Source organism: Styela clava, chromosome 12 (genome assembly GCF_964204865.1).
Source record: "Styela clava chromosome 12, kaStyClav1.hap1.2, whole genome shotgun sequence".
Classification (NCBI taxonomy): Eukaryota; Metazoa; Chordata; class Ascidiacea; order Stolidobranchia; family Styelidae; genus Styela; species Styela clava.
The window spans coordinates 8,963,122-8,980,017 of NC_135261.1; the positions used below are offsets into that span (position 1 = coordinate 8,963,122).

Consider the following 16,896-nt stretch of genomic DNA (forward strand, 5'->3'; position numbering starts at 1 on the left):
AAACTAACCCATGTAGTTATGAAATAATTGTTTGTAACAAAAAGGTGCTTCCGAAGTATTCGTACCAAGGTGCCGCTGGACATTGTATGTGTACCAGGTTAGGGTTTAGGATGTGCGTCATCTTGGTACGAATACTTGCGGAGCGTTATAAAATTGCTCAACATTATATTAGACCCCACACCCACTTGGGTATCATTATTTATGTCATCGACATTATATCTAAACAATAATAAAAACTTTATGTCTCAAAACGAGCTTCGGCCACGATTTTGCCGGACCATCAATTGAGTGTATAGGCAGACGCCACGTTCCACTGCTGAAGTAGAGCTGTGCCTAATCGTGAAGGAAGCAAAATGTTTTTCGACATATCACACAACGGCAATAACGTTTTGGGTAAACTGTCTGTCACATATAAATAGGATTTTACTGATGCCAAGGCAAGTACCTTTCGGTACACCGTATCATGTATAAATTCATCCAATGCATAATTATACTAACGCTTACGGCTCTTGCCAACTATATGTCCGAATGTCGAAATGAGCTTGATGAACAGGTACTAAAATATACTGGAAATACCCAGAACCTCAATTTCTAATAAAAAGTGATTTTCAGAAACTTTTAAATCCGTCGAAGAGACTTTAAGAATAAAATATACCACGCTTCGACCAGCTCAGACGGGCAATTATAAATTACATATTTTATGACAAAGTACATATATATATATTTCATCTGAAGTGGTGATAATTGTTGTTTATCAACATAAAGCGAAACTATCACATCTGGTTCAGGTATGTATGCAAGGCTGCCATAACGTCCTTATTTCTAAGATTTGTCCTTACTTATTTTGAAGATCCTTGTCTTAGAAAATATTTTTGTCCTTATGTCCAAGAAATGTCCCAATTTTGACATGTGTACTTATTATTTTTGTCCTTATTTCAGAGGGAGATGTTTATATACCAGGCACTTAGATTGGTCAATTCGAATGATTGATTTGCTAGAAATGATATTATAACCTTATTGGTTGCTGCGCGCATTCATGGCGTAAGTGAACCTATGCGAGGTGAGATGGAACCAGCACATATAAGCAAGTGCCCAGGGCACTAAGCTAAAGGGAGCATCACATAAATTCTTTATTCTATTTGGTGCATCGATGTTTATTGAAATATTACGAGTAGATCAGACTTCAAAATGTTTACTTATTTTTCCTCTTCAAGTATCATATTAACTTTCTTTAATAATATTGAACACTGAAACTTACTTATTGGACACGAAATGGACCTATATATATGAGTCGTTTTGTCAATTGTTGTTTTTTTGTTTTAAAAAAAAAAATTCTTTTTTTATTGGACCAATTGCTTTTTAGTTGAAGATTTTTGTTGCCGCTAGAACTAGGTTATTTCTTTTATTTTTTCCAAAAATTTCTTTGGGCTTGATTCGTTTTCACGCGGAAGTTTTGCGTGGCGACATCATCAAAATTAAAAATGGCGCACCATGTGGCGGTTCCGATATTGCAAGTTTGCCGATATGTCATGTTGGCAGTGAACGGCCGATATATATATCAGTTAAATAATTGTAAGAAAACTTAAAAATGTTCGTAAAATTTTTTTTTTTACTGTTGGTTGCGATTATTTATAATGGATAATACACCTATGTGGTTTGTTGTTTTTATATTTTAAACTACATATAAGGGGGCACCAAAGTCTTCAGTGCTTTAGGGCACCAAATGGGCATGATCCGCCCCTGGATGGAACAGACAGTTTTTAAGAACAAAGAACTGTTGGTGCAAATCCTTTCGAGTGCAAAGTATGATTAGACACGGGTCGAACTGGCATGAATGCATTTTGTCTGCTACATTTCGTTTTTTGTTATCTTATTATTACGTTTCCCTGGCTCCTTATATTTGGGTTCATATGGATGGCAGACCTGTATGTATGGCTTACGGAATGAAAGACTGCGTTCCAGTGTTTGCCGACAGGGAGGGAATTCTTTCCTAAAGAAAAATTCAATGACTCTAGAAAAAATTGTACTCTGAACTGTCCTGTAGTATTACTAGTATCCTTTCAATTATTTAGTATTACTGCGATTTCTAACTATTCAAACGAGGAGGATGTATTGTAAACGATTAGGAATCGCCGGAGTGACTATAGTCACTTTGGGAATCGCCGACTTTCAACAGGCCCATAAACCGCTATCCGCATCATCATGTTACCAAACATAGACTTCCACTTACCAACAAATAGCATAAACGCCCCAAAACAAAAGACAAATTGTCACAATTCATTTTACTCAGGGATTGTTCAGCACAAAAATAGGAGATCACACACAATAAATAAACAGAGGAACAGGACGGCCTGATGTAACAATTTGAAAGAAAACGTCGCGTTTTAGAGACTGATAACCGCCAAAGTATGCCACCCATAAGTAGAGAATTTTCAAGCTGTTGAATACAGCAGTAGAAATGAAATCAAGTGAAAATAAACATAAATAAAGAAATGACAAAAATAAATACTTTGATGCAAAACAAAAAAAACACAAATATCGCCAGATATTACTTTTCAAACCACAAATTATTGACTAGTCCGAACCTGGACTCTAGCCGAGGAATTGTTAAACTCAAAAACCCGAAAAAGGATATCTGTATTACTCACAAGCACAGCTGTGGAACCCACAATTCCCATTTTTAATTTTTGAATGACTGTCCATTTGGGCCACTTTTATCGTAAGAAAAATTATGCGGACAACAGCCAATACATTAGTAATATATAAGATCAGACTGATATAAACACCACTGAAATTTTCATAAAGATGCACAATCAGAAAAACCTTAACATACCACAGCGAAGCAGTTATGGAATCCTACTCAAAAAAATCGAATCTTACATAAATAGCATTAAGAAGAACTTTAGAACAAGAACTGCTTTTTCAACGAAACTTACAAGCTCCTAACAAAAAAAACATTTGGATAGCAGTTTAGCTCATATTCAAACAAATACTGTGCGTTAGCATAAGTAATTTGAAATTCCACAGCCAGAATGGTACAAAAATGTAGCCTCCAGTAAAAGTACAATGCTCAACCCATTTTGAAACGGATAGAAAAAAAATCAAAGTGAAAACTTAAATTATCTAAACAGGATTTTGCAAAAAGAAGAAAAAAGTCGAATATAATAAAGAGTAGCCTAGCACATGTATCATCAATCAGCCTAATAAGGACTAGTAAAGTAAATTCGTAAAAAATATTCAAATGTGCTTGGCAGTTTTGGGACAATGGATTGAAAAAATAAAAATCAGTCTATTGGTATTACATCAGAATTTTCTGCTGAAGTTTGTAGATAACTGATTGGCGAATAAGGATGGTAGTGTGGGGTGTATGACGTTAAATAACTCCGTGAAATATGGTCGTTTGTGCTAGATGAAGATCGCGTAGATACTGGAGGCTGGTAAAGATGATTTGGCGACGGATTCATCAGAAAAGGACTCGAACGTGCAGAATGTTCGCCTGGTATCCGACGCAATGGATCCGCTGAAAAAGTCAATCATCGATTACATAAATAAGTTATTCAATTGAACATTGTTGTTTAATTGCAGACGATCTTTTTCACAACTATGAATAGAAAATAAAAAGTTGGTACTCCCGAAGTATGTGAACCAAGATGCCAGACACCGGAACGTAGTATGTGTACCAGGTTAGGGTTAGGCCATAATTTTATTCCAATTTTTCTTATTTTATCTCTAAAACGATTTCGGGGACTAGCCAAGCGACTCCCGTAGTATTTGTAACTGAAATTATGGCCTAACCCTAACCTGGTACACATACTATGTTCCGGTGTCAGACATCTTGGTTCACACACTTCGGGAGTACCCGAGAGTTGCCATATATAGAATCCGATCTAATCTGTGAATTATTGTGTATCCACTGTGATCCCAGCTATACAGACATTTGAATGTTGGCCAGCTATGTCTTACAATTTTGCATGTTTCATAATGAGCAAAGCTGCTGGCAACCACTTTTTGGAATCTAGTGCAGTGCTGCATAACGAAAAAACAATTCATCTCGAATGTACCAAATTTTGGTGTTGCTATAAATAAATTATCTGTACCAAAATATAGGACCCCAACTTGGCTATTATAATTTGGCTGCTATCTATCCTCGATAGTCGAAACTAAGTATTCGAGACAAAAAACAAAACCCAGAGGTTATTACTACAAAACAAAACATGAGAAGCAAAATCAAACACCAAAGCATAAAAAAGCTGATACCCACCACCGAAAGATTGTAGATACGATAAATTGAAATCCAACGCAGATTGAGTATAATCTAACGGATTATGGAAGGTGGCAAAGCCGGGGTTTAAAAGTGAACTTAAAGAATGGTGCAGACCGGGAGGTGTACTGTCCCTGCTTCCAGGCACTGAATAACTTAAGCTAGGGTGAGAAGTCCTTCCCGTAATATCAATATGTCCATAACTGCTAGGCCTTGGACTTGAATTGGAGCTGAAAATGTTTGTTGGGAGTCCTGCGGAGTGCGTCGATTCTCGTGATGGTTCCCATGTAGGAGTAGGGGTCCTTTTGTTGTCGACGTGCATTACGCTGCTATCAGATCGGTATCTGTTCGATAGTTTTGTGAGCATTGCAGGTAAAGTGGCAACATACAGCAAACATGTGGAAAAAAAACACAAAATGTGCAATTAGAAATGTGCAAAAGAAATAAAATGAATGTGATAGTGTAAAGTAAAAAAAGTTCAAAAAATGGATGTTTCCCTGAGCACAGACTTACTTGTTCATTTTCGATATATTTGCTAGCGAAGATGTCAAGATGTAACAATTGAAATATTACCAGCTGCTCAAGACACCTTTTCACTAGAATTTCAGGCATTTTCATTATTGTGGGTTTATTAGCAATTTACCAATTTTCAGTTGTATACAAGAAGTTCAGGTTTGAATCAAATACCTCGCTTAATTAGTTTTCCGAGAAGTTTTAATTAATTGCAATAATCAAAATTAGTCATGAAAAAGCCTAGACAGACTAGACTAAAAATACTTTAAAATGGCAGATTGCAAAGCATTTGAAGTCAAAAGGTTGGTTATGAAACAAGTATCCAGATTAAAAGCACCAACTAAATCTGCATAAAAATTCTGAATGGTAAAAAATATGAAAAAAAATAATTTGGGGTCAGAGGTCAGGGAAACATCCGTGGGCTTGTCTTCTGGTAAACAACACCGTGATCACCGAATATGAAGTGGATAACTTCACACGAACAACAAGTATTTTGACCTGTTTGCTATGGAAGATAAATGTGAACTCTCTGGACGCCAGCCTGTAGGTTACCCACATTGTACAGCTTGGAACCTCGAGTATTATTGTTGAATAAAGAACTGAAAGGGGGTTATATATTATGAACATTTGGAGACAAACTATTTTAAAACAATTTTATTAATTATATATTCTAAATTTAGATATCTGAGCCCAAAATAGAAAAGGTTCATAATATCTCTAAATTATCAAATAAACCTTAGCTTCATATATAATAATCATACCAACAAAGGGAATATATTTTTGCCGATCGTCTCGAGGTAAAAATATTCAGAAACTATTAGTCTATTCGAGAAACGTCATTACATGAATCGAAAATATTTCAATATTACAGAAGAATATTATATATGATCCCATCATGTGCCTAGGTTTCATGTGTTTTAGCAATCTTTAAATCTGGTAATCTATTTAAATTATGGCGAATAATTTGATCGAATAATTTCCATTAATTCTATCAATACTTTTTCGGCCTCACTGATCACTGTAAGATTTCTCAAACTATTGACAATTCAGTTTGTAAATACCATATATACCATAGAGCAGAGGTGTGCAACCTCTTTCACTGGAGCGCCAAATACAAGTAACTGTGGTGAGCTACAGGCCACACCTTTATTTAAGATAGCCTTTCTAGTAGTTGCAAGCACATGTTTTTATAACATCGTGTATTTTGCAACAGAATTTTGCTAGCTAGTTTTGCTAAAATGACAGTGGCACTCAGGTAGTGATATAGGCTTTGCGGTACACAGGGATGGCCAATTCGAATAAAGTATTCGAATGTATTCGAATATCTCGTCATTCGAATATCGGAATTCACGTTCATAAGAATATCGGATATTTGTGTGACGTCACACATTTTCGACGCCGCTTTCAAGACGTTTCCGTTGAATGAAAACATTCTCGATAGAAACTTGCGCGTGATTGTTTTCATCACTCATCAGCGTAACGTGTTATTTAGGCCCGCAAACGCCTTTACGATTGTGTTATTTTCTCTAAAACGAAAATTTTCCACAAATTTGTTCCACGATAACCATAACATTTATTTTATTTTTGTACGCGCACGGAATTGTGAATCTGGTAAATACGTTCATCGGCGGCGAGTTTCTAAAGACAACGCAACTTTTTGATTGAAAAGCGGCAATTTAAAATACTGAAAATAAAACCGTAAACAACATAAGTTTTATTGAGGCCCGCGAAAATTTAAAAAACGCTTTTCCAGGCAGTGAAAATCGCAAAATTTCGTGTGCACACATTATGTTTGGTCGGCGTTTAGAAACATATCGTCACTAATTGAGGCGGGATTTGCCTGATTATCCATTACTTTAATATGCCGTCAAATATTTTCGGGTTAACACGATACAAGGTTTGAAACGCGACTTTTTCCTTGGGTGTGAGGATGTATATAATATAATTAATCTAAAGTATATTCAATCAATTTTATTGTGATGAAATAAATTTTACTCTGAGAGAATTTACTCAGAGCATTTCGATCGAGCGGAGTCACTGTTAACAAGTACATCTAAATATTTGCCGAATTCGCAAAATACGGATAAAAACAATATTTAATCGGACAGTTTACCTCACGTTTTTATTTTTATGGCCGTGGATTGCAATGGTATATAAGAGTGGTGAGGATTTTATTTTGTCGACGCAACCGCAGGTTAAATTGAAGACAATTAAATTAATAAGAGAAAGATATTTTAAATATGTCCGTGTCGGTCACGAATTCATCACTTTGCACAACAGAAAAATATATATTCGTTGTTATATTATTTGTTGTAAAAGTCGACTCTTTTAACAGGTGACATAATCGCGGCGATGAATATGTTCTTTTAATTTACTGCTAAACTTTATATGTATATTCATTGTATGAAATTAATTATTCTCCACACTTAAGGATTTTATATAATTATTTGAGATTTTTCTAACGGCGATAACGAGTTGGCAAGATTGCAAAAATACATATTAAAATTAAATACATCAAGCAGTTTATCTTGTAATTTTAGGTCACAGATTGCCGTGGACCGAATAGAAATGTTTTTTTTTTGACTAAGAAGAAGCAACCGCGAAAGATATTTTAGAATCTTGTATTTGTCATGGATTGAATATTTTACGTAACAGAATGATCATTATACGCTGACAAGACGGCCCTTTCAACGAGCGCGGAATCGCGGTGGGTGTTACAGGCGGCAATGAGAATTTCCGATTTCGAAAATCCTGGCTGCGCGCTGGCAGTGGTGGTCATCTATTCTCTACTAATTTATTTCTAACTCCAAACACAACAATATGTTACACATAATAACAATATGGTTCACATAAATTTATATACAAATATACTGGTAGGTAGTAGAATACTCCAGGCTTAAATATTAGAATTTTTAAAGGCAATTATCTGAATACAAATAGTATTTTTGTCAATAGACTCGACTATTATCGTAATATCATGGTACCAATGATAGAAAGCGTCAGACAACTCCTTGGCTATCTTTTCATATGGTCATTTGTACAAAGTGAATAAATTTAATAAACTGACTGTGTCACAAGTTGCTATTATTATTTTTTATTAATAGCTATAAACTATCAATTACTTTGTGTACATATAATGTTGGTCTGTGGCTTCATTCTGATATTTCTATTGAAGCTTATTTCCTAATTTACTGGGTTTTAATCAACTAAAACAAAAATGTGTTATTTTTGATTTTAGAATGTATTCGGAATTCCAGATTCGAAAACATTATTTTAGAATGTATTCGGAATAGTTTAGTATTCGGAAATGGCCATCCCTGGGCCGGTACATAAGGATTGAAATTGCTGGCACGTACCAGATTAACTAAACTAAAAACTCATTTCGCGAGCACACCGTTCAAAATAGTCATTTCTCCTTGCAGACCGCAGTTTGCACTCCCTTGCTATAGAGCATAAATCTACAATTAATTTCCGCTTAACAATATGTGAAATTAGAATCTAACAAAATACACTTACGGTGAAGTTGATGACAGACTATGAACTTCATCTTGATCTTTAGTAAAATCTTGACGTTTTGGAGGTGAAGGGGCTCTTTCATCGTCAGATGAATCTCCTGGAAACACAAGAGATATAAAACAATTAAAATTGAATAATTTTTCTGCTCATGATTCGCACGGACACAAAACCAAGATATCTTTTTAAAGATTTTTAGCACAATTTATTATTTTCCAAAAATTCATTATTTCGTTGTGTAAGGATGTAATGAAACTTACAAGTTAAGATCCAAAATGACTGAACGAAAAAAATGAAAAAACATCGTAATACTTGGGATTGGACATATTCAAAGACTAATAACCTATTACTACTAATTGAATACATTCTGAATTTGTGTCAAATGCAATATATATTTTCAATAACTTTGATAGGTTTTCTATCTATCTTAATTTTTCAGAAAATAATTGAAAGTTGTTTGATAATATATTAAGTCTTTTGTCTTAAAATCACAATTCTTCACATAAAACCATCCAAAATTATTCTTTGAAAAAATATAAATAAATTTTTTTAATTTTGAAAATTCATGCTTGCAATTCTCAAGTTCAAACATATAAAATTGATCTGTTAGTGCTGTATAAAGTGAATCTATGATAACACAAAATAATTACTCTGGTATTATTACAATATTGGAAATTTTGAATTAAATTTATTAAAATTTCTATGTACATGTTTGAAATTGTGATGCATTTTAAATCAAAGTATGTGATATTTGCTTATTGTTTCGAAGAAATCTTGGAAAATCTTACCTGTGAGGTCAATAATTTCAGGTTCTTTGCATTTTGCTTCTACACTAGTTGGGGATTGTGGACTGTTTGATAAATCCAATGCTGTGAATATGGAAAAAAAATATTAGAAAGATACAACAGGATAATAGGTCGTTTTATTTTTCTGAATAGGCATATTTTAAATATGTCATAAGCGAGTTGTAGATGGGTCTGTGCATTTCAAATTGAATAGTTGAGTTGAAAGATACAGTAAATTATTCAAAACGTTTCGGTCAAATATTTCGAATCGCCACCATCTTGTTTTTTTTTGTCTGCCATAGGCCGAGGTGAATCGCACAATTTTTTTTTCATCGAAGACGATTTTGAAAATGCGGCTCTGACAAATACGACTCTTTATCTTCCTAGTGAGTTGTTTTCCCAATTGTGCGTAGACACTCAGCAAACAGTCCGAGTGATAGATTCTGTGTTTTCAGTATTTTATGTGTCTGGAGGTCCCAGTACAATAAAAAAATCACATACAATTACATATATTACAATGTTACACTATTGGAAATTCGGTTCAAAAAATATTTGATTCAATCCGGGAATTATCTAGTATTTTAAAATGCCCAGCGCTAGTCGTAGATGCCGTTGGCCTTGTGTAGTATGAAAAACTCACTTAATTACACTCAAAAAAAAATTGACGGGTTCGCCAACTTGGCTATATACCATATTTTAAATAAAACACTACGCTTTCATCTTCATACTTGAAACTCACATAAACTGTCTCGATGTAATTCTGAAACAAACCTTTCTTTGATATTTCCTCAACAATAACCACACTGCTTTCCCAACAACTTTTCTTGTCTAATTTATTCTTGACTGAATCAGTTTTCCGCTTCACTGTTATTTCTTGCTTTTGCTTTGATGCTTTGGTCAAAAACTTATCTGTTTTGCAATGAGTAAATACATAGTACTTTCTGTAGCTGAATGGCATATGTCTAGGCCTGACATAGACGAACTATGACCTGCGGGCCAAATTCAGCCCATTGGGTAATTCAATATGGCCTGATGCTTCCACAACCAAAATAAAACCAAATTTTGATGTTTCAGCAAAAAAAGCTCAAAGAATTTGTTGAGATTGCGTTTGAATTTAGTTTTGGTAAGAGGCTTACTGTTTTCCACTTTTGCTTTTGTGACGCTGTAAATATTGTTCATAAAATGTAACTCTGTCTTTACGTCACGCATACATGGGCTGCCAGTCTAGGTGGGCGAAATTTTGGTCTAGGTCTGTGCTTTGAGATTGACTGTAAATATATATCAATCAAGGATGTCCAAAACAAATCTTTCAATATTTTTATTTCCTAATTTCAGAAATAATTTTGGATTTGAGCGGTTGGGAATCTCGCAGTATAGGCATATATATATATATTGCACATGACTTTATTTTATTTAAAATTAATATTCTTATTATTCTGCTAAACTTTGAAAGCTGGACTGTACAATGACTAATTTTAACATTCAGCTGCCGAGAAATATGTCCATTCAAAATATAAATATATTACACTATACCGAATGAACCGCTGACGCTAAAGGATTGGGGTGTCGCTTTCCTGAAAAGACTGAAAGACATATAAACACAAAAAGGTTGTAAGACGCTCATCATCTGCATCCAGTAGGCCTGTATAACTATGAATAAAAGCATAAGTAAATCCCTAATTACCGATAGTATTGCTTTTCTTCGATGGTGTACATAGGCTGTATGACTCTTTTTTAGCTTTGAAAGGTTCCCATCTTCCATCATCGAGAAAAACTATTTCTGCAGCTGAAGTTTCTTTCAAAATATCCATGAACAAACCATCAATAAAAAGGTTTATGAAATCTGCTGGTTTATCACACACTGGACAGATCCATGTGGGCTTCCTAGAATAGTAAAATATTTTGAAATTAGATGATATAGAAACTAGATAGCGATCTGAGACCGCCGACTTATCGATCGTTTGCAGCGAAAGTTGGGGGATCCCCCAAAACAGAAACTGTGGTTTTGATTCCTTTCCTCTTGACTCGATAGCGTGTGTCCCATCAACTAAGTAATTAATAACTAGCAGATTCAACCTCGCTTTCGTGAGATATCGCGTAACATACGAAAGTGTCTAACAGACAAACAGACAAATACCTATCAACATACTTACCGATCGAGATCGATATGTAATAAGATGCTATAAAAAAAATATAAAAGCAACAGAACCAGTGCCGTGGAATTGGAAAAAAATTAAAGCCGACTCAGACTCTAAAATCCGAGCCATTTTAAAAGTACCAGTAGCTCCACCTGCGACTTCAGATAACATGTTCGGCAAAAATTTGACTCCAACTTAAGACTCAGATTGGCAAGAAGTTTTGCTTCGACCCCAGTACTGAACCCCCAATTACTAAATTTTAATAAAAAAAGCTTAAAATATATTTAAAATGACATTATATTTTTATATTGTATTCAAATTAAATGCGAACTAGATAGGAAACAACATGAGTACCATGGGAAATTCTAATTTCATTGTACAATGCCTTCTAGAATTTTCCGAACAGGACATAGTTACGAGAAATGACATGTACAAGGAATATTGTTTTACAAGGTGACTTCGTCATATCTAAAAAGTTTGCTTTAATTTCTCTTAGAAAAATGAATCCTATTTTTATGGCAGAAGTTGATATTCTTGCAATAGTTTAACAGTCTTTTATTCCCTGAATTGTATAACTATAATATATATATAAATATAAAGCAAATCTGATAATGGCAAAACAAAATGATCTTTCAATTGTAGAAGTTAAATGATAAACTCAACGACATGGGGGCCCCAGGACCCTGTTGACCGACTAAAATAGGCAATACACCATTATTACACCAATCTGCCAAACTGGCGCATTTGTACATTCGGACAAAATAATTTTAGTAATAAAAATACTTGTACACAAGTCTACTCACTTTTCATTCATTTGCAAAAACAGCATAGCGTCAAAACATTGCATATGTGTGCAAGTTACAGGTCGTGCTGGTATTGTCATTCGCATTTTTCCTAGTGGGCATAACAACGAAACTTTGAGGCTGGTTGTGGCAATTTCTGAGTCAGGATTTGGAGCAAGTTTTTCTCTGATAAGAGCAGTTGAATGTCCTGCATTTCGAATTCCCTTCTTTCGGAGCCTTTGTAATAATTCCTCAGACGATAAAGGTCGCACGACGTTAATACAGGTCGCAAAGTTCTGCAAATTGACAGACAAAGAAGTTTAGTTAGAATAGCTTGTAATGACTTTAAAGTGTTTTAATGAAATAAATGGAAATTTGATAACTGGGTAATATTTCATGCAGTGTCCAGAAAATTCCATCCATGAAAAATGCACCCCAAGATTCCTCCCAAAAAGTTTCCAAGTGGAAGTTAGACTTTGGGTTGAATTTTTTAGGGTGAAATAAGGGACAAAGGCAATTTCCATAGGCCACAATAATGAAATTTTCCGAATATTGTTATTCTTATTTATTCCAAGAACAATTTCGACTGTGAAAACCTCAAAACTGTGCTAAAAATAAACAATGTTATTTTACACTTCATTTAATTCGAACAAATTCATCTCCATCTTATGATTCCAGATTAAAGCAATGAAATGGACTTTTTTAGACTGTATGTTTAGCGTAACAATCAAGCTCATAAAACTCCAAAAATGCTGTAAGTAAAAAAAAGTTCTCGTACATAAATATATTTGTGCATTCAAAAATCCTCTTGTCTGAAGCCTTATTTATAGAGAAAAAGTGCAACAACAAATCTCAAAAAACTATATAAAAAAATCAGTAATCAAGAAAATTTCTCGTTCCAATAGAAGTCCCACCTTTCCATGCTCTGCCGTCCAAGTAATCTCAATGTTATTGTACGAAGTATCAGATAATTTGCATAACAATGTAATATCAATCGGTCGACAAGCTCGCTTTGGTTCGACGCCTGCTTTGGATGGAGGTATGTACGGAGGTAGTGTTGCGATTTGTCGGTTTACTTGCACGCATAAATTGGGAGGAATAATATCCTTTTGATCACATGATGTCTCCATCAAGCAAAATCTGTGATAACAATAAAAGATGGCATGAGGAATACCACCCTATAAAAATATATGTAGCCTACCACAAATTACATAGTACCGTATTTACTCGAAATTACGCCTATAGGCTATTGAGAATAGGCCGACTCCCTAAAAACGGCCTTAAAACGGCGATTTTATAAAAAATCGCACATAAGCCGGTCCTACGAATTGTGACACGCCGGACGCCTCAAGAAAAACGTAGAAAGAGAACAAAATTACTGTAACGCAAACATTTCTCACGTTTATCGTTTCTGCATGTTAGCAAGGGCCGTAGGTGGATTATTACCCGTAACTCTTACTTGTTAAATTATGTTAATAAAGTCTATATTGCTTTTCAATGCGTCGTGATTGTGTCGGGAGATTATTAAAATAGAATTCCTGAATCAGCATAAAACAATTTCCTTTGATCGCCACAACGACGATTAATTTCGTTCCTTGTCCGTTTCAAGGAAAGAAATAACGCTGACGCTGTATTAACACATTCTTATAAATCGCTACGAATCTTAACACGCCAGACCCTTAAGAAAGGCGCAGAAAGAAAACAAAATTGCTGTAACACAAATATTTCTAACGTTTATCATTTCTGTTTGTTAGCGATGGCCGTAGATTCTTACTCGTAACTCTTACTTGTAAACTCATGTTAATAAAGTCTATATTGCTTTTCATGTGTCGTGATTTGTATTAATGAAGGGATTGATGTCGGGAGTTTAAGAGAGTCCCCGAGTCAGCATAAAACAATTTCCTTTGATCGTCCACAACGCGGTTAATTTCGATAAGAGTCCTTATCACTGCCCCTGAACGGATAACATATCGTAAAGGTGATTAAAACTCACGCACCGTTTATTGCCACGAAATTTTCCACCACGAAACAACTGGCCGTAAATCGACACTGTTGCTGTTATGTAAAAGAATCGCAAGCGAAAACAAACAATCACAGCCTGTACAAGCGTCACCTGTTAAACAACCAATCACAGACTGTACAAGCCATCAGCTGTATGATAAGACAATCCACTTTCACAAGCGAGTGTGTGTGTGCGTGCACGCTTCTTATCGTGAGAACTTGGTATGGTTTGAAGCTTTTGGAATTACCGGCAAGTCAGCATAATATCATCTTGTTGCGTATTCGAATTCTGATGCGCGAATGAACCGATTTTTTGGTGCAATCTGAGTTATGCGAGAATAAGACGGTCCCTTAGTTTGGCAATTTTTTTTTTTTTGAGTTTTAAACTCGGCCTATTCGCGGAATATACAGTATTTCAACCACCTATTCAGCAATGAATGTTAGGTAAAGAAAGTAAATTCGGGCACGGCCACATTCATATTGGACAACATTTGCAAAATTTTGAATCAAATTTAGTGAGCTAACTCTAGTGATTGAATAGTTACTGCACTACAAAATTCTCATTGTAACAAGAAATAAACAAGCCAATATGAATCAACTCTTACCTCAATTGCACTTGAACATGATACCGTGGATTTCCACGTTCTTTTCTACTATGTCTGATTGTTCGTCTTTGTTCCTCAGTCAATGTAAATGACAACTCTGTTTTGCTATATGCTTTGTGCGCTTTGGTAACTGCGAACGGCAAACGAATAAAAATAAAAAAATGATGAAATATTTTCAAAAAAAATTGCGAGAATATACATATTCGGGATCTTTTTAGAGGATAAAAAATTAAAAGATGCCTGACAATAAAAGCAGACTTGACCTCGAAGGACATTTCGGCAGTTCGATATCGAACAGATGTAAAATTCAGGTAGTAAGAACCTATGTTCATTCCTTTTGAGAATTTAGAATTCATATACAACACCTACCGGTGGCTACATGACTCTGGTGGTGGCGTGAATGAGGGCTAATAAGAAAAATTCTCACTTAGACTAGTAGGCTTCAGAACATCACTTAGTATATCGTAAAAAGGAAGACATTTGAATCTGACATCAGGATGTATCGGACCAATATCCATATTGCGATACTCCGAATCATGTATCTTTTTCTTGTCTTTATAGTGAGAATCTTTGAAATGGGATTCGTAATCCATGCTAAGAGATAACAATTGTAAAGGTTGCAATGACCATGAAAAACAAGTAGATAGACTTTAATAAGTACAGTCCGTCATGTAGCCTACTATTGTTGATAATAAATAAAGCACAACCGGTGTTATCAAAACGATGTAATTTGCCAACGTTTCGAATTCCTATACAGAAAAACTTCATCAGGGCATGATATGGAAAAGACACATGTGGATATATATAGTGCAAGAAAAGGAAAAAATATGAAAAAATTATCATGGCGTAAACTCTAATCTAAAAGGATGATGATAAGATAACATATATAAACAAGTTAGCGCAAGTTCAAACAAAAGGGGACTATTTAAACCATGATTAATACACAGGCGGGAACAGAGTGGTTTCTTTGTCATTCATCAAATTCTTCTCTTTATTTATGTGATACGATTCGAGAAATAGTCCTCTTCTGTATTGAGTTTCTTTTTCTAGTATCCTGTTGTTTTCCCATTCGATGCTATGGTTTTCAGACTGGGAAAACAGCAAGATACTAGAGAAAGAAACTCAATGCAGAAGAAGACTCTTACTTGAATCGTATCACATCACACACCGGTTGTGCGTTATTTATTATCAACATGAGTTTACATGGTGGCAATCATGCATTATGTAACCTACTATCTAATAAGTTCTTGGGCAATTTCTTTTTCTTTTTAATAATCAATGTGAATGTAATTTACAATTACATATAAATTTTTTTTTTCAGAATTCAGATAAATGAAATAAGATTTTTTTCAGCAGAATTTATCCAATATTCAATAAAACGGTAGTTTGTTTGTCAGGCCTTTGCTGTAACTTCAATATATTTAGTGAGCCAACTATTTAAATAATAAGATCAGTGCCTAAAAAACAAGCATTGCATATAACATGGTATTATGTTACATAGCGTCATCAAATCACAAGATTTTATAGAAAAGGAACTCTAAATTTCCATTGGTGAATACCAGAAATTCCCCCTAGCTACTGACTTCATAAATTATTATTATATTTATGTTAATTACTGCTTATCATGGCCCAAAGTTGACATATGTTGAGCAGCTTTACTTCTTGGAAAACGACGATGATATAGCTCTTGTATGCTTTGTTGAATCTAAAACAGAACAAAAACTTTATTCATATCCTTTATTTCAGTCAAGCTGACCAAAAATTCCCTTTAATTTTTGGAATTTTAGGCCACTCTTGACCAAATAGACACCAATTTTGCATTTGTAGAGTTTTCAAACTCTGCCAACTATTATTTTACCCTTAATTAAGAATACCACCCACCTAATAATTACCTTAGTCCCACCCGATGATTCCCGCTATAATTTGGATCATCTGGCAGAGCCTGAACACCCTAAGACAAATGCGAAATTATTGTTTGATATTTCAAAATTGTACGAGTCATTTTTACTCAAATAGTTCAATAAAGTAGAATAATAGGATGAAAAGATAGCAAAACGAAAGAGTAGATTCAGAAGGGTTCGGATTTCGGTAGAAAGAAACCGGGTTTGTACGGTAGAAGTAAGAATGAAGTAAATAGAATAGAAAGTCCACGAGTCATCATAAAGTGGATAAATATAGTCATAGAATTGACAAGAAATAAGTACCTGAAAACAAGAAAGCGAATGAAAAAAATAAACAGAATTATAAGTATTCAAATATTTAAATTTGGATTTCTGAAATTAAAATAAAAAATTTTGT

At 34.6% G+C, this 16,896-nt stretch overlaps 1 protein-coding gene across 4 annotated transcripts in view; it reads right to left on the reverse strand.

The window, feature by feature from the left end:
• Window positions 1-2,267: 2,267 nt before the first annotated feature.
• LOC120330351 (E3 SUMO-protein ligase PIAS1-like) overlaps window positions 2,268-16,896 on the reverse strand; it is a 140,310-nt gene continuing 125,681 nt past the window's right edge. For 3 of the 4 annotated variants that reach the window (XM_078118290.1, XM_078118291.1, XM_078118292.1), the window contains 10 exons: window positions 16,215-16,303; window positions 15,026-15,192; window positions 14,599-14,728; window positions 12,907-13,132; window positions 12,014-12,288; window positions 10,757-10,956; window positions 9,076-9,156; window positions 8,291-8,387; window positions 4,262-4,605; window positions 2,268-3,520 (listed from right to left, as the gene is read on the reverse strand). In XM_078118290.1, coding sequence (XP_077974416.1) covers window positions 3,285-3,520; window positions 4,262-4,605; window positions 8,291-8,387; window positions 9,076-9,156; window positions 10,757-10,956; window positions 12,014-12,288; window positions 12,907-13,132; window positions 14,599-14,728; window positions 15,026-15,192; window positions 16,215-16,303 — 1,845 coding nt within the window. In that variant the 3' untranslated portion in view covers window positions 2,268-3,284. Of the gene's footprint in view, window positions 3,521-4,261; window positions 4,606-5,272; window positions 5,374-8,290; window positions 8,388-9,075; window positions 9,157-10,756; window positions 10,957-12,013; window positions 12,289-12,906; window positions 13,133-14,598; window positions 14,729-15,025; window positions 15,193-16,214; window positions 16,304-16,896 lie in introns of all 4 variants that reach the window. The other variant, XM_078118293.1, reaches the window with a different exon arrangement.